Raw genomic sequence first — 22,006 nt, 5'->3', positions numbered from 1 at the left:
CACGTTTCAATTTTTAAAATGCTGACATGGCACACACTTTACTTTACTGAAATGCAGACACAAATGTTGTATTTTCGTCAAAAATCATCGGAATTTTGCCAAATCTGTTTTGGTCGTGTGTTAATATACCTCAGCGATTCACAAATCTGAAATCTGAATTTTATTTGAGGTCAAAATTACCCCGTGAGGTCGCTCCGTACTTTGCCTGCTCGTCATGTGCAGTGTGATAATTAATTCCATGCCCACTCTAGAGGACTCTTCTTCTTCACGCAATAACAACTTCTAGCTTCCAGACCGTACATACAATCATATTGAAATTTTGCACACTTGTTACACTTCATTACCTCTCCTATAATATAAAGTTTCACGTCGATCAATGAAGCGGTTCACGAGTTATACATTTTAAAATATTTTCGTTTAATTATTAATATCTGCCAAACCACGTCACCTATCGCAAATTCCAAAAGGTCGTTTTAGTAGACTGATATGCTGAACACGTCTGTGAAGTTTCCCCTAGATAGGATAAAAAATGAGGGAGGAGCTAGGTTTTAAAAGTTTATGCTTAAAAACGTCATAACTCTGAAAGCATGTGATGCATGATGTCATGCTCGCTGACTTTTTTTTTTCATCATGGGTATGCGATTCTGCCTGCAAAGTTTGGCTTCGATCTGTTCAGTCGTTTTGGAGAAAATTGGATTTTAGTGGTTTTTCAGGCTTTTCACTCAAAACAATATGGCGTCCGACCCACGTGACCTACGACGTCATTATAATTTTATTTCTGCATCAATTTACACTGAGAAGATGCTCAAGAAATTTCATCCTGATCGGATAAAGTCTTTTTACTTGTCGAATTATGACGTCATAACGACGGAACCTATGATGTCATCATTCACATATGTTATTTCGCATGGAGAGGTCTTTGCAATGAGACCTGTCAATTATTTCTGTGCAGCGGTTTTTGAGATATAGAGGTGCAAAGGTTTTTGGTTTTTCCAAGATGGCACCCGTACCACGTGACCTGTGACGTCATAATATTCACTAAAATATTCTGCAGGAGGAGGCCCTCCGATGGTGAAAATTTCATGTCAATCGGACGAATGGTTGCCGAGAAAATGAATTTTTAAAACGCAGACACACACGTATGTACAGTGCATTCAGAAAGTATTCAGACCCCTTCACTTTTTTCACATTTTGTTATGTTGCAGTCTTATGCTGAAATCGTTTAAATTCATTTTTCCCCTCATCAAACTACACTCGATACCCCATAATGACAAAGAGAAAACAGGATTTTAGAAAGTTTTGCAAATTTATTAAAAAGGAAAAACTGAAATATCACATTGACATAAGTATTCATACCCTTTGCTATGACACTCCAAATTTAGCTCAGGTGCCTCCCATTTCTCTTGATCATCTTTGAGATGTTTCTACACCTTGATTGGAGTCTACCTGTGGTAAATTCAATTGATTGGGCATGATTTGGAAAGGCACACACCTGTCTATATAAGGTCTCACAGATGACAATGCATATCAGAGCAAAAACCAAGCCATGAGGTCGAAGGAACTGCCTGCAGAGCTCAGAGACAGGATTGTGTCGAGGCACAGATCTGGGGAAGCCTACAAAAAAATCTCTGCTGCATTGAAGGTTTCCAAGAGCACAGTGGCCTCCATAATTCTTAAATGGAAGAAGTTTGGAACAACCAGGACTCTTCCGAGAGCTGGTCGTCCGGCCAAACTGAGCAATCGGGGGAGAAGGGCCTTGGTAAGAGAGGTGACCAAGAACACGATGGTCACTCTGGCTGAGCTCCAGAGATCCTGTGTGGAGATGGGAGAAACTTCCAGAAGGACAACCATCACTGCAACACTCCACCGATCTGGGCTTTATGGCAGAGTGGCCAGACGGAAGCCTCTCCTCAGTGAAAGACACATGAAAGTCCGCTTGGAGTTTGCAAAAAAGCACCTAAAGGACTCAGACTGTGAGAAAGAAGATTCTGTGGGATGTCATGTGTCTTCTGTGGGCCTCTGGGCTGGTGCTCCTGCCTCACACCTCGCTCGGCTTCACGCTGTTGAAACCAAAGCATTCAGAATCGTTGGAATCACCCACGGGCCTTTCACTCACTCACCGCAGGCAGGTTGGTGGTCTTTCTGTCTTTTACCGACTCCTCTCCGGCCTTGCTCCCCCAGCTCTCTGTGTGCTCTGTCCCCCTAATATTCTTACAGGTCGCACAAGATCTGCCAGCAACCCTCTTATGGTTAAACTGCCAAAATCAAGACTCTCTGCTCACCTTCACTCCTTCATTCCTGTTTACTCCCGCCTGTGGAATAAACTCCCTCACTCTCTTCAATCCCACTCCTCCCTCCAGGTCTTTAAAACAGCTGTTCACCACCATCTCTTATCTTCCCCCATCCAAAACCTTGATCTTTCTACCCCCACTAATTCACCCCAGATAAACTTTCTTTGAAATTCCAACTTCTTTCCTGGAAGTCCTTGCAGTGTTGATATGTTTTGTACATCTCCCACCTCCCTCGAAGCCCTCCCCCTCCGACATAACTCTCGATGTCCTTGCTCTCAAATGTTGTGTTTGTGTCCTTCCCCCTCTCTCCCCATCTTGTGTTCCGCTCCCCTTATTTTGTGTTTTATGTGTCGGTTGACTTTTTGTGTGATTAATGTTAGCTCTTTCACGAGCCTCGATCTTGTATACAAAAAAAAAGAAAAAAAAAAGGAAGAAATCACAGGGTGTTGTTAAATCATAAGACTGCAGTGGCCAATCCATTTGTCTGTAAAGTTCAAATCAAGGGCCTGGCATACACAGGCAGCATAATGACCATTATGAATGCACCACATTTGGCCATCATTGAGTGGAAATACGTGCTGCTCCAATATTAGAAGGTAATTTGCAGCATTCACATTTTCTTCGAAAAATATTGGTCCAACAATGCCTCCAGAAGAAATACCTGCCCAGCCGGACACATTCGCTTGATACTGGACGTTGTGCTCAACAGTAAATCGTGGGTTGTCTACTGCCCATATCACGCTGTTATGACAATTCACAGAACCCGATAAAGTGAAATTGAATTCATCTGACCACAAGAGCCTGTTCTGCAAATCATTGTCCATATCCATTAACCCAAGCAATGTCTCGCATGCCTCAACGTGCCTGTCAAAATCATCCTCAGATAGTTGGGTGAATTAATCTGGGTATGTATGGTTTCACATTAAGGTATTTTAGTATTCTTCAAATTGATGATCGGCTTATGTTGGTGACGTTTGATAAACGACGATTTGATGATGGTGTGTTACTGTCAAGTTGTTGTTGAATGACCGCTCTGCTTTCCTCAATGCTTTCCTTTATGCTTTATGCTTTCCTTTATGAAGAAAGCTTTCCTCAGTTTGAACAGTACGAGGCCTACCTGGTGACTGTTTTGGAAGAAAGCTGCAGGCTTTCCTCAGTTTGAACAGTATGAGGCCTACCTGGTGACTGTTTTGGAAGAAAGCTGCAGGTTTCATCAAACTGCTTGTTTATACTGCCGATGGTTCTTCTGTCAATTGCATCGGCGCCACATTCTTTGACAAGTTCTCTGTGAACTTCAGCCGAATTTCCAGATACAGAATACAAGCGTACAGCGCAAATTTTCTGTCTCATGATATCCTCCATCATATTAGGGCGTCTAATTCACAATGAACTGAACGAATGCAAAGACAAACGTGTGCAGCACAGTGAGCGAAGCTCCCCCGATCCATATCACGAGATGCACCTCACCCTGTTGCGTATCACGTTATGCCTGTGTGTGTTGAAGCGGTCACATCCATTTACGAGTAATCATGTTTTGTTTTGCACCAAAGAACAATAATAAACTTAGTTATTTGTTGCAGGTATCGTTCTTCAAAATGTGCCCAGGGTTTCTGGACCACTGTGTGTGTGTGTGTGTGTGTGTGTGTGTGTGTGTGTGTGTGTGTGTGTGTGTGTGTGTGTGTGTGTGTGTGTGTGTTATGTGTCATCTCTAAGCCATCGAGTCTGGGTTCAATGCCATGACCGAGCCTGCATAATGGCAGATCCATGCCCCGTCCCAGCTATGACCCGACACCCGTCATCCTTGTGTTTCACAGGCAGGGCCATTAATGGCCCTGGGACATCAATGTGTGTGCCATCCCTCAGATGAACATTAAACTGGTGTTCCATCTACTAGCATTAGTTGGTGGGCGTTAAAGATCCCACGGTGTCCTTCGCCAAGTTTAGTCGAGTTACCGCCGGCACAATGGGCAAATTCAAAATTCATGTCTGACTAGTCGTTTCGTGGAAAACTTGGACCAAGCTTCCATCGGCTAATCTCACAAGAACATTGGAATAATTGTGGCCATTAAAGACGAACAAGAGTAGGTAGAAGAAGCTGTTACTGCGCTTGTAGGTGACATTCGCACGTCAATAGGGGTGATGTACCATGAATTTGTATCACCATAACAAGGTATATTTTCCTCACCTTCACAATTGTTAAATAAGCAAAAGTTTGCAAACTAAAAGTTATCATACATTGGAAGCTCTTTTTCATATCTTGTTTGCTGCAGGATGGCATTTTCAGTGATGTCTGGTAATCGGTTGAATGTTACATCTTGAAATGGAGCTGTTCAACATTTTTTTTTTTTTTTTTTTTTTTTTTTTTTGCTTTGGCAGGCTTGGGAGTTGTGCCTGGAGACTCTTGCGAAACAGGAAGGTGTCCTCGGAGTCACTCATGCGTACAGACTGTGTGTCCTGAATGCTGCGCTTTCTGCTGCCTGCCATCTATCAACTGATAAAGCTCTTGCCCTCGTCACTCAAGCAACCAATGCTTTTAGGTATTTATATAACTAGCAACGGTACCTGCCCTACGGGCGGGGCTTCAATTGGGAGGCCCAAATGAAAAGGCAAAATATCAGATATTGAAGGTTTTTTTTATTTTAAACGATTCATATAAACATCCGTTAAATCATATCACACGCAAATCATCAAAATCTAAACAGTATTTGTAGAATTTCAATAAAAGCCACATCACTGTTCATATCGGTAAATATTATTCCATCGTGTTTGGAAAAATCTAAACTCAAAAATCAAAATCTAAACTGTATTTGTAGAATTTCAATAAAAGCCACATCACTGTTCATATTGGTAAATATTATTCCATCGTGTTTGGAAAAACTGGAAAAATAGGAAAAAAATTGGAAAAACAATATAGTGAAGGAACTGCGCTCCAACGCGAGTCGAAAGAATTGACGCGACCAAAGACGGAATTCGTCCGAGTTGCTTTATTGAAACAAAACAGCTCAGTTATTCTGACAAGCCCGTTTTTCGGGCAACAATATTGTTGCGAATATGGAATTTGGCCTCCATATCCGCTTGTAAATATTCCCCTATTTTCTCCAATACTCCCCAACTTTCCCCGATCCCCCATTCCCTAGTCCCATTGCATGTAAATAACAATCAGTAGAGCCGACCTTCCCCTTATTCCCCCATTAAATGTCGTGCCCAGGTCCACCGCACCACACGTAGACAACTTTCGGACATCTTCCTAGTTATTCTTATTCTATGTCAGTTAAGGCCTCGTCTCCATTAATTATGACTCTTCGTTGCACCAGAATGTGATTATATGGCATCAGTAGTGAGTTTAGGACCTTTCCCATACCTCCTTCCATCTTCTTCCCCAACAATTACAACAACAACAGAGGAGATGGCGGCGGAGCGGGGGAGGATGCGTCCTCACACCGGCTCGATTAGCGCCATAGACCATGCGCTCCACGGGGTTACCACGAAGGGGCTCCTTGTCAGCTCCTCGTCAAGGGCGGAGCCTGGTAAACCCCCCGCACGCACCCAATGAGAAGCAACGTGCCGATTCCACAAGGCGGAGCTAACGAGCCGAGGGCGTGTCACTCCCCGCCGGATATACGCGGCCCCGCGCCGGATGTGACGAGAGATGCGCACCCAGCTTGGAGAAGGAAAGCCACCTGCGAGCGCTGAGTCAGATGCGCCCCCAGCTTGAGCAGACAAGACGCCATCCGAGCGCTGCGACCTCCCCGCATCTCTGGACCGGACCGAGTCGATTCTGACCTTTGAGCCCAGGTGCACCTGGAGCCATCGCTACCCGCCTGTCCTTTCCATCAACCCCCGTGTGAGTCAGCCTTGTCCCGTTTGTCTGTCGTCTGTCCGGGGTTAATATAAGAGTGTGTCTAAGTGCCTGTCTTTCTGTGATTATAACTCTAGCCCCTGTAATCTGACCTTTCCGCCTTAATATAACCTCCTCCGGAGGTCTTGAGAACTGAACCCCTGGTGTCGTATTGTGTTATTGTAATCCAGCCGGGTGTCTTCTTTTTCTTATTGAGCCAGCATCGCGCGACTTCGTCAACGTCGAGTATAGTCGGGTAATTTGTGCGGACACGACGGCCATTCCGCTCGGCCCACCTTAACATCAAAGTCGTGTCTGTAACAATTGGTTGTCAGGAGTTGGATTCGAACCTGGGACTAAATTTATTTAGCCCAAATTTTGGACACCAATTGTGTTAGTACGGTAACAATTGGTGTCGAGGAGTGAGATTCGGACCCGGGACTAAATTTATTAGGCCCAAATTTTGGGAGGGAAAATCGATTCGGAGCGCGTACTGCGCTCGACGAAATTATAACGAAAAAAAAAAAAATTGGATTTGTTTTACGAAACTCGAATTTTGCAAGTCGCGCTATGGCGGATCAAGACGGCTGGGGTCCGGTAGGGGAGAGTGAAGCAGGGTCGGTCCAGGACCAAATTGAGGGACATGAGGAGAGCGAAGCAGTGAGGGCGGCAGGTTCGCAAAATAGCGCCGTCACGCACGAAGTAGCGGGCGCGCAAAATGGCGCGCTCGCTCACGTGGTTGAAGGGTCCCAAAATAGCGGCGCCGCGGAGGGCGAGCCTGCGGTGGCGGCTGGGGACGCTGGGCAAACCGGGTTTGACCTCAGATTATTCTTGACCCAACTGAATGCAAAAATGGATAGGATGGAGGGCCAAATGAGGGTTGATAGTGGGCGATTGGAGGGCCAAATGGGGGTAATGAGGGACGAAGCGAGGGCTCAGAGTGAGCAAATGGGGGTAATGAGGGACGAAGCGAGGGGTACCAGTGAGGGGTTAGACAATAATTTTGAGGAGTTAGACAAGAAATTTGGGAAGATAGACAATAATTTTGAGGGGTTAGACAACGGGATAAAAGAAGTGAAAAATGGGTTAATGGGGGTAGAAAATAGAATGGCTGCCCAGGAGAATCAGATAGAGGGAGTGAAAAAAGGGTTAGAGGGGTTAGAAAACAGTATGGAAGGCAAATTGAGGGACATGAGGGACCAAGCGGAAAGGGAAGTTAAACAAATGGAGCAGCAGATAGAGGGGGTCAGAATGGGGGTAGAAACCAAACTGGATGCTCACAGGGAGGAAATGGAGCAGATGAGGGTGGCATCTGGGCAGGAGATGCAAGTGATGGGAGAGGAGATCAGAAGAGGAGTGAGTGAGGAGGGCGGAGGAGTGCGCGAGGAGGTGAGGCACTGTGAGGAGCACATGGAAAAGGAGGTGAGAAAGGGGACTGTAAAGTTACAAGGGGGCATAGAGGACCTGACGCAGGAGGTGGAGCAGCTGACGGTGGGACAAACGGAGTTAGTGGAGCAGGTTCAAAGGAACACTGCGGTATTAGGAGGTTTAAAGGCGACACAGAAAGAACTAAAAGATGACTTGGTAGCGACGAAGAGGGAATGTCAGATGGTACGTGAGGGACTGACAACGAGGTTGGACGAGGTGATAGAGGTAATGGAGACGAAGGACCGGCAGGTGAGGACGCACCTGGAAACGGTAAAGGTAGCCTTAGAGGATGAGCTTGAGGAGACGTACCGGGGAATAAAAGAGGTGAAGCACAAATTAGAAGAAGTGGAAGAAGGGATGAGCGAAATTAAGAAGCGACGGAGAGGGGATAAGAAAGAGATAAAAGAGGAGATAAAAGAATTGGTCCAAAGTCTGTGTTTGGATCGTGATGTGCTCGTTAACCGGATGAGGGATTCGCAGGTGATGGAGGAGAAGCGAAGAGGAAGAGGACCCGGTGTAAGTGGTGACCAATATGGTCGTGCGTATGATGCGCCAGGGGATTTAAGAAGCTTGGGGGTCGAGATAGACCCGGGTGTTCGTGAGAGGCCGTTGGTGAAGTGTGCGACAGGTCTGGTGTGCGAAAAAGGAGGTGTGCAAGAAAGTCCGACTCTGGGGTGTGTGAGGAAAAAGTGCGTGCCAAGGAGTGAGTGTGCTGGCGAGAGTGAGTCGGTCGTAACGCGTGTGCGAGGGGGCACATGGAAGCGCGGTGTGGTGAGTGTTACAGAGGGTGTGACGGGAGAGTGTGCGCAGGAGTGTGCGCGAGAAAGGTGTGTGACGGACAGGTGCATGAGGAAAGAGTGCGCTGTCAGAAGTAAGGAAGAGTGTCCACCTGTGGTGAGTGTTACAGAGGGTGTAACGGGAGAGTGTGCGCGAGAAAGGTGTGTGACGGACAGGTGCATGAGGAAAGAGTGCGCTGTCAAGAGTAAGGGTGAGTGCTCTGTCAGGAATGGAGGTGAAAGTAGTGAGAGTGACATGGAGCGTGAGTTAGTTGTGACAGGTGAGCGAGGATGTACACCTGGGATGGAAGGATGCACACCTGGAATGGTAGAGCGTGAGTGGGAATGCACGCTGGAATTGGTGGTGAGGCACGTGGTTGGGTGTGCGAATGAGAGCACACCTGTGATTGTCACAGAGGAGGTGACCGAGGAGGGGGTGCGAAGCGGTGTATTGGTGAGGTGTGCTACCAACGAATGTGTGCCAAAGTGTTCGGTGGTCAGGTGTGTGACCAAGGCTGTGAGTGGAATGGGTGTACCTGGGTGTGTAAGGAACGGTACAAGGAGCATGGAAACGGCTGGAGGTGTGAGCAAGGAACGGGCTGCGGGGTGTAAGCAAGCAGGTGAAGCATCGACGGTGACCGGGTTAAAGGTTAGGTCGACTTTTAGCCGAAGCGGGCCCTCGGTGCGTGCCGGGTTTCGCGTGCCGCGAGAACCAGCGGGGATCCGAGCCACGGCGGGTTCGAAAGGACCGCCGTGCGCGATCCGTGCCGGGCCTCGCTTTGAACGGCCGCGTCCAGGCTCCACTAGGCGGAGCTGGCAGCCCGATAGGAAGGGTCGTTATGGCGACCACGTTTTGTTGAGACGTGCCGGCAGGTCGAGATCGGGACATTGGATGGCTCCACGCCGAGGTGATGCGTGGGATCTCGGCCCGGGTAAGCCCCCGTCCCTGCCCCGAATGCCGGACGCATCCAGCCGCTGGCACAGAACAACCAGCATCCATTGCTTGGCTTTACGAAGCCGGGCTTTGGACAGGGATTGGCGCACCGAGAGGTATTAGTGAGTCGACTGGGTGATGAGGTTAGTGTTTTGGACCCAAAATTGGAGAAAAACAAAATTTGATGATTGGCAAGGGATTGGCAGTAGTGATTGGCAGATGATGGGCAGTGATTGGCAAATTTTTAATTTGTTGAAATTGGACGAGCGAAATTGGTAGTGAGAGACCCCCGATGTGGTGGGATGGCAAATCCACCATCCCTCACAGGTGGGGGCAAAGGAGCAATAGCTTATGGGGTGTATGGCAGTGAAAACTAGCCCGGGTGGGTTAGGATATTGTGTGTAGGGATCTAGAGAAGATGACAGTAGGTAACGTTAAGGTTAGTTAGTGACTGATACCTGTAGTGGGGACGCAGGTAGATTAGTGTGGATTATAATGACGAGGGAGCGCAATAGTTAAAGGGACGACTGGGAAGCGCAAGTTTCAGAAGGGAGTAGTTAGCTGAGATGATGCCGTGTTTGTGAGAATTGAACAGGTGTGATTGCACAGGTGTGCAACTGGACAGGTGTGTGGAGCAGTGTATGAGTAGTGAGTGTGTGGATCAGCGCGAATGCGCTTGGGGAGAGAAGGGTGCAGGTGGCACCAGGTGTGAGAGCACAGGTGTGCAGGTACAGGTGTGTGGAGAGAGTTGGAGTGAGTGGTACGGAGTGGTGTGCATGGTGCGAAGGTGTGGATGGGGGAAGAGTGGACCCCTTTCACGAGTACCCGGGGCGGGTAGTGTAAGTGTTAGGTAGAGGGTGCAGGTAAATTGTGGTTGGATATTGGCATTTGTGGTGCGGTTGCAGAATGGTGTTGTGAATGGGTGCATTAGTGTTGTGGAAATGGCTGGGCGTGTAGCCTGTTAGTGTGTGTAGTTGGTTGGGCACTCCACCACTGTGAGGATGTCGGCCAGGTGAGGCCGCAGGTGGGCTCTGGGAGCCGGTAGTTGTGAGTGGGTGCCTGAGGATCCCGGGTGTGGATCGGGCAGCCCAGTGCCAGAGAGGGCACGGAGTGGGGAGAGAGCCAGAGGGCCTTCCCCTGGTAGTTAGGTTAGGGTAAGGAGCAGGTAAGCTCGGAGGCAACTGCAGTGGTGGAGGTGTGCAGGTGGGTAGACCCACTGGGAGAGGTACACGTCGCAGCCCAGAAATTGTACGAGGGCACCGGGAGATGAATCGGGGGAGTGAGACCCCAAATTGAAGAGCACCACAGTTTGGCCAATGGGAATTGGTTTTTAGAACCCATAGTGTAAGAGGGCCAATGGTTTGGCCGGAGAAAGACCCCGGGTAGTGTAAAGTTGTTAAAGTCATTTAGGCAATAGTTAGGATTGATGAACCTGTCGCACCATACGCAGCCACTTACCTGTGGTGATGATGATGACTCCACACCTGTGTTTTCTTTGTTTTGTGCAGGAAATGAGATTGCTGTGAGGATTTGTGAGACGCATCACGACGTGGATGAGACATTGGGGTGATTCCATCTCTCCCTCCCTAGGAGGGACTGATGATGAATTGGTAATGGCAAATTTTGATGTTGAGTTGAAAATGGCAAATTTGATTGGTTAGGAGGGAGAGAAGACGAATTTGGTTTATGGGAGGAACGGGGAAGACAGTAGGGATGTTTGTTGATTTGTAAAGTAGATGTTTATGGGTAGTGTTGTGTTGTGTGGATACAGTAAGGGGTAAGGGAGGGGCCATGTAGGTTACCTGGTGGGGGGGGGGGGGCGTACGATAGGAACGTACCTGTCTCACCTGGTTCCCATGTGCCCCCAGTGTGCATCACCTTACATTGCGTGCACTTTTGCGCCCTTACCACCTTACTCACTTGTTTCTTCTTTTGTCTCCCACCTCCGAGGATCTGGCTTTGGGGTAGAGAGAGAGGAGAGAGAGGTGCTGGCTGCGCAGTTGTGGGCCTGCACTTTCGCTGTTTGCTGCCGGGATCGATACACCATATGGACCGCAATGTTTGTGGCCACCCACAATGGACCGCAGTTCGTTTGCGGCCAAGCACCACCCGGGGATGGACCTATGGGTCAACGTGGCACCTATGCCATAAAGGTGAACCACTGTTAACTAACACCAAGTGCACCACAAGAAGAGCAAGAGACACCTGCAGGGTTAGGGGTTGTCGAATTTATTTTTATTCCAATGAACAATGGTGACTGCACCGATTGGTGGTGGGGTGGTGCTGTTGATGCTCGGGAAGGGTGCTCTGCACGTTATTAAAGGCCGTCGGCCACAGAGCACTCGTGGGTTGGTGTATCGATGTTGGCAAGCGCGCTCTCTCTATGCATAACATCTGCATGTGTTCCTCCAAAGACAGGTCCTGGATCGTAGTGTAGATATCAGCGTAATCTTGTAAATAATGCTCCCTACCGGCTGTATGTTTAGTTTGAGGATTCTTTCCGGATTCGGTTATCCTGTGGGTGTGTTTCTGTGAGGAGAAGGGTGCAACGTCGCAGGGGGACATATTTACTCATTTGTGAATATCTGTAAAACTGTCGCACTCAGGGTAGAGTTAATAGTAGAGGGAACTACATTGCGTGCCACACTAAAGTAGGTAAAAATTTATCGGGTCGGGACGCCCCGAGGGTAGAGAAGGGTGCAATGTTGCGAATATGGAATTTGGCCTCCATATCCGCTTGTAAATATTCCCCTATTTTCTCCAATACTCCCCAACTTTCCCCGATCCCCCATTCCCTAGTCCCATTGCATGTAAATAACAATCAGTAGAGCCGACCTTCCCCTTATTCCCCCATTAAATGTCGTGCCCAGGTCCACCGCACCACACGTAGACAACTTTCGGACATCTTCCTAGTTATTCTTATTCTATGTCAGTTAAGGCCTCGTCTCCATTAATTATGACTCTTCGTTGCACCAGAATGTGATTATATGGCATCAGTAGTGAGTTTAGGACCTTTCCCATACCTCCTTCCATCTTCTTCCCCAACAATTACAACAACAACAGAGGAGATGGCGGCGGAGCGGGGGAGGATGCGTCCTCACACCGGCTCGATTAGCGCCATAGACCATGCGCTCCACGGGGTTACCACGAAGGGGCTCCTTGTCAGCTCCTCGTCAAGGGCGGAGCCTGGTAAACCCCCCGCACGCACCCAATGAGAAGCAACGTGCCGATTCCACAAGGCGGAGCTAACGAGCCGAGGGCGTGTCACTCCCCGCCGGATATACGCGGCCCCGCGCCGGATGTGACGAGAGATGCGCACCCAGCTTGGAGAAGGAAAGCCACCTGCGAGCGCTGAGTCAGATGCGCCCCCAGCTTGAGCAGACAAGACGCCATCCGAGCGCTGCGACCTCCCCGCATCTCTGGACCGGACCGAGTCGATTCTGACCTTTGAGCCCAGGTGCACCTGGAGCCATCGCTACCCGCCTGTCCTTTCCATCAACCCCCGTGTGAGTCAGCCTTGTCCCGTTTGTCTGTCGTCTGTCCGGGGTTAATATAAGAGTGTGTCTAAGTGCCTGTCTTTCTGTGATTATAACTCTAGCCCCTGTAATCTGACCTTTCCGCCTTAATATAACCTCCTCCGGAGGTCTTGAGAACTGAACCCCTGGTGTCGTATTGTGTTATTGTAATCCAGCCGGGTGTCTTCTTTTTCTTATTGAGCCAGCATCGCGCGACTTCGTCAACGTCGAGTATAGTCGGGTAATTTGTGCGGACACGACGGCCATTCCGCTCGGCCCACCTTAACATCAAAGTCGTGTCTGTAACAATATATATACACATTTATGTCGGGAAGTTTGCCCGGCAAAAGCTATACCGGGCATGCCCGGGTATCAAGGGCGAGCCTTGGAAAGGCGAGTCTGGACCTGCCCGGGCGTGTTTGGCTGCGGCCTGGCAAGTCGAGGCTGGGCGTGCCCGGGCGCTCTGGGCGAGCACTGGAAAGGCGATAGCGGGCATGCCCGGACACTCTGGGCGAGCCCTGGAAAGGCGATAGCGGGCATGCCCGGACGCTCTGGGCGAGCCCTGGAAAGGCGATAGCGGGCATGCCCAGACGCTCTGGGCGAGCCCTGGAAAGGCGAGAGCGGGCATGCCCGGGAAAGACGAGACCGGGCGTGCCCGGGAGGCTCGGGCGTGCCCGGGAACAGTGAGTCCGGGCATGCCCGGGAGAGGCGCGTCTGGCCGTGTTCTGGCCGGTGCAAGGCGATTATGTACATCCAGCGGTAACCGCTACACACGCCCCTCCAGAATCGACCTGCACCGGCAGGGTCAATTTAAGGGGGGTCCGGATGACCCGGCCGAAGCGACCCCTGGAGGGTCGTGGGGAGGGGTCTGACGTGGTGGTGGGTGGTCGAGCGGGGGGAACTGTGGACGGGGGGCGGCCTCACCACGGAGGAAGGGCCAACCGTGGTGGTCGGTCGACGTCCATGTGCGCCGGTTTGAGGCGGTCCACAGAAATCCGGTCCGGCCGGCCGCCGAAGTCGACGATGAAAGACTTGTCGCCCCGTCGCAGGACCAGGAAGGGCCCGTCGTACGGCGGCCAGAGTGGCCCCCGGTGCGCGTCATGACGCACAAAGACGTACTCCGCTGTGCGAAGCGCCGGGGGGACGTAGGACTGGGGGCCACCGTGGCGGGACGTCGGCACGGGGGCAAATCGTCGGGCGGCCTCCTGGAGGTCCGAGCGCTGGCGAGCGGCGGACCAGGGACTGGTAGCGTCAGGCACGAATTCGCCCGGGACGCGGAGTGGCTGGCCGTAGACGAGCTCGGCGGCGGACGCCTGGAGGTCTTCCTTGGGGGCCGTGCGAAGGCCCAAAAGGACCCACGGCAGCCGGTCGGCCCAACCGTCGTCCTGAAGGCCGGCCATGAGTGCGGCCTTCATGGAGCGGTGAAACCGCTCGCACAACCCATTGGCTTGGGGGTGGTAGGCCGTGGTGCGGTGCAGCGTGACCCCCAACGAACGGGCGACCGCGCCCCAAAGCTCAGACGTGAACTGTGGGCCGCGGTCGGACGAGATGTCCGCTGGTGCGCCGAAGCGCGCGACCCAGGTGGCGATGAACGCCTGCGCCACGTCGGCGGTGGTGGTGGAGGTGAGGGGCACGGCCTCCGGCCACCTGGTGCTCCTGTCCACCATGGTGAGCAGGTGGGTGAACCCCCGCGAGGGGGGCAGGGGACCCACCAGGTCCACGTGGACGTGGTCGAAACGCCGTTCAGGCACGGCGAAAGGTGCCAGCGGGGCCTGGGTGTGGCGGTGGACCTTGGCTCGCTGGTAGGCCGTGCAGGCGTTGGCCCAGTCGCGGATGTTTCGTCGAAGGCCGTGCCAGACGAAACGCGCCGACACCAGCTTCTGAGAAGCTTTCCGGCCCGGGTGAGAAAGGCCGTGGATGGAGGCGAAGATGCGGCGCTGCCAGGAAACGGGCACGATGGGGCGAGGCTGGCCCTGGGAGACGTCGCAGAGCAGGACGGTGCCCGCGAAGGGGATGTCGGCCAGGCGGAGGCCCGTGTCCGCCACGCGGAGTGCCTGCACCGAGGCGTCGGTGGTCTGGTCGGCCGCCATGAGCGTGAAGTCCACGCCGAGGTGGACCGCGTTCGCGCTGGCCCGCGAAAGGCAGTCGGCCACGGCGTTGTCTTTGCCGGCGACGTGCTGGATGTCCGTGGTGAACTCCGACACGGCGGAGAGGTGGCGCTGCTGGCGGGCCGACCACGGCTCCGTGACCTTAGCCATTGCGTAGACCAACGGCTTGTGGTCGACGAAAGCCGTGAACGGGCGGCCCTCCAGGAGGTGTCGGAAATGGCGAACGGCCCGGAATAGCCCGAGCAGCTCGCGGTCGAACGTGCTGTAGTTTAACTCGTTCGGCCGGAGTTGCCGGCTGAAAAAAGCGAGTGGCTGCCAAACCCCGTTCACCCATTGCTCATGGACGGCGCCCACCGCGTAGTTGGAGGCGTCCGTAGTGAGGGCGATGGGCGCGTTGAGCACCGGGTGAGCCAGCAGCGTTGCGTCGGCGAGGGCCCGTTTGGCACTGGCGATTGCCGCGGACCAAACAATGTCATGCTTGGCCGGCTTGCCCCGGAGGGCCTCGTAAAGGGGCCGCATGAGCTGAGCAGCGCGGGGCACGAATCGGTGATAAAAATTCACCATGCCGAGGAACTCTTGGAGGGCCTTGATGGAACGGGGACGCAGGAACGTGGTGATGGCCTCGACCTTGGTCGGCAGCGGCACGGCCCCGGTCTTGGTGATGCGGTGGCCCAAAAAGTCAACGGTCGTCGCGCCGAAGTGGCATTTGACCGGGTTGACAATTAAGCCGTGCTCGCTGAGGCGACCGAACAGTGTTCGGAGGTGGAGGAGGTGCTCGGCGTGGGACGTGCTGGCGACGAGGATGTCGTCCAGATAGACGAAAAGAAACGGCAGGTCGCGCAGCACGTCGTCCATCAAGCGCTGGAACGCCTGGGCCGCGTTCTTGAGGCCAAACGGCATCCGCAAAAATTCGAACAGGCCGAACGGCGTGATGACGGCCGTCTTCGGGACGTCGGCCACCCGGACAGGTACCTGGTGGTAGCCCCGTATCAGGTCAATTTTCGAAAAGATGACCCGTCCCGCCAAACGGGCGGAAAAGTCCTGAATATGCGGGATCGGGTACCTGTCGGGGGTGGTAGCGTCATTGAGACGGCGGTAGTCGCCACACGGGCGCCATCCACCCCCCGGCTTTGGCACGATGTGCAGTGGCGAGGCCCACGCGCTATCGGAGCGCCGCACGATGCCGAGGTGCTCCAACGTGTCGAATTCGGCCTTTGCCACGGCGAGCTTGGCTGGGTCGAGGCGGCGGGCCCTGGCGTAGACCGGCGGGCCCGTAGTGGGTATGTGGTGCTCGATCCCGTGCCGCACCGCGACGGCCGAAAACGTCGGCCGCGTGAGGGCCGGGAATTCCACGAGCAGGCGAGCAAACTCGTTCGTTGCCGGGAGGGCGCACGCCAGTTCGGTCGGCGCGGAGCTGCTCATTGTGCACGCCAGGGAGCTGAAGGTCTCGGCGTGGACAAGGCGACGTCGTTTGACGTCGACCAGCAGCCCGTGCGCGCAGAGGAAGTCGGCGCCCAGCAAAGCCACGGGGACGCTGGCGGTAACAAAAGTCCATTGAAAGCGCTGGCTGCCGAAGCAGAGGGTGACGACGCATGGGCCGAAAGTGCGTATGGCCGAGCCATTAGCAGCGACCAAAGAGGGGCCGCAAACTGCGTCCAGCCTGTCCTGCTCGGAGGCAGGTATGACGCTCAGTTGGGCGCCGGTGTCACACAGGAAACGCCGTCCAGACGCTTTGTCCCGAATAAACAGCAAGTTGCCCGAGTGGCCGGCGCTCATGGCTGGGAATGAACGCCGGCCCGGCCGTTTCCCGACCTGCCGAAAGTGCACGGGGGCCGGCACGTCCGAGCCTTGTGTCCGAACCTGGCGTGGTAATAACACCACGCCCGGTCAGGTGGAGGCCCCGGCCGTCGTGTCGGAAGCGGGCGGTGCGGCGTGGCGGCAGTCAGTTGCACCGGCAGTTCGGCCTCCAACCGCGCAGGGCGCTCGGGCGTCGTGGGCGTCGCCTCGGACGGCGGCGGGCTCCAGGTAACCGCGCCAATGTGCTGGCCCGCCGAGGAGATCTTATCGGCTTCCCTGGCGAGGGCGCGGGAATCCGTGATCAACGTGCCAGCCAGGGCGAGGCGTACCGGGTTGGGCAGCTGACGGAGGAACAGCTCCCGGAACAGGAATGCCGGAGAGTGCTCGCCGAGCAACGAGAGCATATAGTCCATGCGCTCGGACAGGCGCGTGTCGCCGAGCTCGGGCAGGTCAAGCAGGCGCCGTGCGCGTGCTGCCGGTGAGAGGGCGAAAGCGCCGAGGAGGAGCGTCTTCAGCGCGTCGTATTTGTCAGCAGCCGGCGGGTGCTGGAGGAGGCTCAAGGCGTGGGCCGCGGTGGCGGGACCGAGCGCCGCCACAACATGGTGGAAGCGGGTGTCATCCGCGGTGATGCCTCGCAGGGCGAACTGGGAGTCTGCCTGGGCGAACCAAACAGCCGCGTGAGCCTCCCAGAAGGTAGGCAGTTTAAGCGTCACTGCCATATCCATGTCGGTAGGTCACCAATGAAGGAACTGCGCTCCAACGCGAGTCGAAAGAATTGACGCGACCAAAGACGGAATTCGTCCGAGTTGCTTTATTGAAACAAAACAGCTCAGGTATTCTGACAAGCCCGTTTTTCGGGCAACAATATATATACACATTTATGTCGGGAAGTTTGCCCGGCAAAAGCTATACCGGGCATGCCCGGGTATCAAGGGCGAGCCTTGGAAAGGCGAGTCTGGACCTGCCCGGGCGTGTTTGGCTGCGGCCTGGCAAGTCGAGGCTGGGCATGCCCGGGCGCTCTGGGCGAGCACTGGAAAGGCGATAGCGGGCATGCCCGGACGCTCTGGGCGAGCGCTGGAAAGGCGATAGCGGGCATGCCCGGACGCTCTGGGCGAGCCCTGGAAAGGCGATAGCGGGCATGCCCGGACGCTCTGGGCGAGCCCTGGAAAGGCGAGAGCGGGCATGCCCGGGAAAGACGAGACCGGGCGTGCCCGGGAGGCTCGGGCATGCCCGGGAGAGGCGCGTCTGGCCGTGTTCTGGCCGGTGCAAGGCGATTATGTACATCCAGCGGTAACCGCTACAATAGCGTATTTTACTCCACGGGGTCCTAGGATTACCCACCCAAAATTTCGTTGCGATCGGTTCAGCTGTTTTTGCGGTACCTGGGAATAGACGGACATTTGGTGAATTATAGTAAGATGTCGGACACACAAATCAACTTTTTGTATGTAGTCTACAAGGCCAGAAACAAGAGAATCTCAATGCATTTATTGGGATTCTTGAAACTGAAAATGGTTGTTGAGTAAAACGAAGAAAATGAACAAATAAAGGCGTTAAAGATGGTTATGCTGATACGAGTTAATCTTACAAGGAACTTAAACGCAGGAGGAGGCCATTAGGCAGACAAAGCCGGCACTATTATGACCAACCTGTGGTTGTTTGTCCGTATTCTATCCTTTTAAATTCTGAGCATCAAGCAAGGAAGCAGCACACGCATTTTTAAGTCTTTCGTATGACCCTGCAGGGGGTTAGAACTACCGACCTCCCCGACTCAGAAGGGATGCTCTAACCATTCCGCAACTGAGTCTGGTCATGGCCATGAAGGTTAACTTGTCGATGAGTAAAATGGAATAATTGCACATTGTTCTTGGTCAATATAGACAGCTCTTTGCCGTTAGAGTGTAATGCTATTCACCTGTACCTGCAGAAAGTTGGGCTTGTCATGGGCACCCAAGGTGGTGAGCGTGTTCATGAAAGCAGCGGCGCTAGTTTGCATTTCTGGTGACCTGAAAGAGGGTCACGGTCTTTTGTGTGAAGTGCTCTCTGTGTTGCTCAGCACCCATGGGGCGCTGCACCCACGCACCAAACACGTGCAGGTAGGTACACAATAAGTGCGTCTTGGTACGTACCACACAGGTTAATTAATATAACGTCATGTTCCAAGACGCGACTCGCATTGCTTTTCATTCACTCACTCCCAGGCTCTGTGCTGGGGCCTCGAGAGGAAAATGAAAATTCCTGGGCATTCTGTGAGAATTCAGGGCCTTCCAGATCAAGATGGTGAACTTATGAGTGAGGCACTAAAAGTCTCGCAGCAGCCTCCAGAAAAGACCATTTTTTGCAAAATATACTGAAATAAGCTACGAGTTGCCCACTTTGTATGTGTGTGTTGCTTCCAATGTTTCTTTTTTGGGTGTGGGGGGGGGGGGGGGGGGTGATACAATGTCATTTTGATGTTTGAAATGAAGGAAGAAGCATTACATCAAAGTAATGAAAACAATTTGAAATCTAGATTATGTGAGTGCAATCATCCCATCCAGCTGTTAAAACTTTAATGAGGAAAATAATAAGTCTGGAATTCAGATAATAAATATATTGGTGGAAAAAAAATTCCCTTTTGTAAAAATGTTTCTCAGATAAAAATGGATATTTGAGTGGGATTCACTCAATCATTTAATGTGTTGGTCACTTCTACACTCAGGTGCAATTAGATCACCAATGCCGTATCCCTGAATCTTGAAGCAGCAATTTGGAATTCTGCACAGGTACCAAAACATAATGTACCTGTTATGTTTGAAACGTCATTCGGAGATCTTTGACATAATTCAATGTGATAATACTCCTTCGACTATTGGAGGTTTCTGCACATTATTGGACGAAGAAGAACATGCACAAGCTACGCCCCCCCACCTCCCGTAAACTCCGAAATGTGTGTAGATTTTGATGTGGTTAATACACCTTCATTCGGCATCAGATATGAAGCTTGTGGCCAAGTTTCATCAAAATCGTGTGTGTAGTTTCAGATAAGAGAGCAAATACCTATTGTGGGAGAGAGGTAAGTGGGGGGTTGGGGGATTGGAGGGGGTCAAAACCCCCTGTAGACCCCCACAATGAAGGAACAGATGATGTACATGTTGGACATGAAGGAACTGATGACGTACCCATTGAACCCTGTTCCATATAGCATTGGGACGGCTGATGGATCTCTGATGAAACGGAAAACCAAATGCTGCATTGGAGTCATCAAAACATTGACAAAAACATACAAATCGAAATGTTTCCAGTATCTGACCAAAGGGAAATGTTTCTAGTTGCCCCCCCCCCCTTCCCGTGCCTCCACCCCCCCAAGCCCCCTCCCTCCCACAGATATCCCGATGTCCCTGTTCTCTGCTGTTGTACTTGTGTGCTTCCCTCTCTCCCCATCTTGTCTCCCGCTCCCTTTATCATATGTTTTTTGTGTACGTTTGTCTTTTTGTGATTAATGTTAGCTCTTACACAAGCCTCGATCTTGTATACAAGAAAAAAAAAGTGTGAAGATACTCGAGTACCATCATTAGAGTCTCCAGTTGTGTTCCGTGATGGAATGCTTGCTTCCACTACATGAAGGAGATTCCAGTGAATTTTCAATCTGATTTGCCACAACATCTTTGACATGATATCAAAGAAAACAGACGCAGTGTTCAATATGTAAATGCCAATTCTGTCAAATCAATGGAACCTGAATGAAAAGGCTGCAGTGAGAAACTCTTCATCAAGGGTGAAAGCACAAAGAAGCCCCCCGACTGGAAGCTGCTCTTGACAAACGATGAGAACAAGACACGATTCATCAATCTTCTCTGTAAAGTATGGAGTCATCAGGGGTATGGAGTCATCAGGGGTATGGAGTCATCAGGCGTATGGAGTCATCAGGCATATGGAGTCATCAGGCGTATGGAGTCATCAGGCGTATGGAGTCATCAGGCGTATGGAGTCATCAGGCGTATGGAGTCATCAGGCGTATGGAGTCATCAGGCGTATTGAGTCATCAGGCGTATGGAGTCATCAGGCGTATGGAGTCATCAGGCGTATGGAGTCATCAGGCGTATGGAGTCATCAGGCGTATGGAGTCATCAGGCGTATGGAGTCATCAGGCGTATGGAGTCATCAGGCGTATGGAGTCATCAGGCGTATTGAGTCATCAGGCATATTGAGTCATCAGGCGTATGGAGTCATCAGGCGTATGGAGTCATCAGGCGTATGGAGTCATCAGGCGTATGGAGTCATCAGGCGTTTGATGCCAGCAAGCTCCTGGGAAGAAAAGTCGTCCTGATCTGAGAAGGGGCTGCATAACAGTTGACGTCTGAAGATGGGACAACCACAAAGAAGATGGAAATTGGAACTCTGCGTTCAACCCAAGAGAGAGATTCCAGAGTATATCTATACTGCATGTATGGGAAAAACAGGGAATACAAGTACATCCGGATCAAAAGCCCGGACAGCGATGTGTTCTTCATCCTGCTGCATTATGCCCTCGCATTGGAAAATGTTGTCATCCTCTTCGGTACTGGCACGGGAAATAAGCAAAGACTGGTCAACATCACCTTCCTCACAGATTACTATACACAGCATCACTGCACAGCACTCGTGTCTCCATGCGTACACTGGATGTGACACAACCAGCGCCATCAAAGGACTTCATCATATCAGGGCCTTCAAAAAATACTTTCAGAAAACCCCAACATTTTCAGCTGTACTGTCCAGGTTGGGAGAAACGTGCAATGTGACAGAAGACCTAATTGATGGTGTTCGCTTATGGCATCTGTGGTCGCGCTGGAGCGCATAAGGTGAATGAACTGCGATGAGTCCGCATAAAGGAGCTATGTGCCAAGGAGGACCAACTCAACCTTTCAAATGTGGAATGTGCATCTTGTAACACTACGACCGTGTAGAAAAAGTCTAGAGCAGCACATAAGGTGGGTGAACTATCAGATTGGAATCTGGAAAAGGGCCCATATCGCTAAACCAGATATTCCGGATGTAATGGTTGGCCCTGGATGGGATTTGGCGAAGGGCAAGCTAGAGCCACTATGGTATGTAGGAAATGTTCTGCCACAACAGCTCATCGGTATCATCAACGAACCACTAGATTATGAGGATGTGGACAAGGATGACTTGGATGCATAACAGCCAGATATCCCATATCAGATTGTTTCAGACAACACTGGCAGTGATTGACAAGTGCCATTTTTGAACTTGCGATAACTGTCAATTTATGTCATAGAATCATAGTTGTGGTATCAAATGGTAGGTATATGGACACAGTTTATTTTAATTCATGAC

The 22,006-nt window shown here is 51.8% G+C and overlaps 1 protein-coding gene across 1 annotated transcript in view; it reads left to right on the top strand.

Annotated features, from left to right (window-relative positions):
- The window catches only part of LOC137423322 (histone-lysine N-methyltransferase Smyd1-like), a 76,928-nt gene extending 57,564 nt beyond the window's left edge, over positions 1-19,364 (top strand). Inside the window, exons 8-10 of the mRNA XM_068110346.2 lie at positions 4,668-4,828; positions 18,615-18,783; positions 18,889-19,364. Of these exons, the coding sequence (XP_067966447.2) occupies positions 4,668-4,828; positions 18,615-18,783; positions 18,889-19,041 (483 nt within the window). The 3' untranslated portion in view covers positions 19,042-19,364. The remainder of the gene's footprint in view (positions 1-4,667; positions 4,829-18,614; positions 18,784-18,888) is intronic.
- The last annotated feature ends 2,642 nt before the right edge of the window (positions 19,365-22,006 follow it).

Source organism: Myxine glutinosa, chromosome 3 (assembly GCF_964187855.1).
Source record: "Myxine glutinosa chromosome 3, kmMyxGlut1.1, whole genome shotgun sequence".
In the NCBI taxonomy this organism is placed as follows: Eukaryota; Metazoa; Chordata; class Myxini; order Myxiniformes; family Myxinidae; genus Myxine; species Myxine glutinosa.
This window is presented reverse-complemented; position numbering and strand designations above follow the sequence as displayed.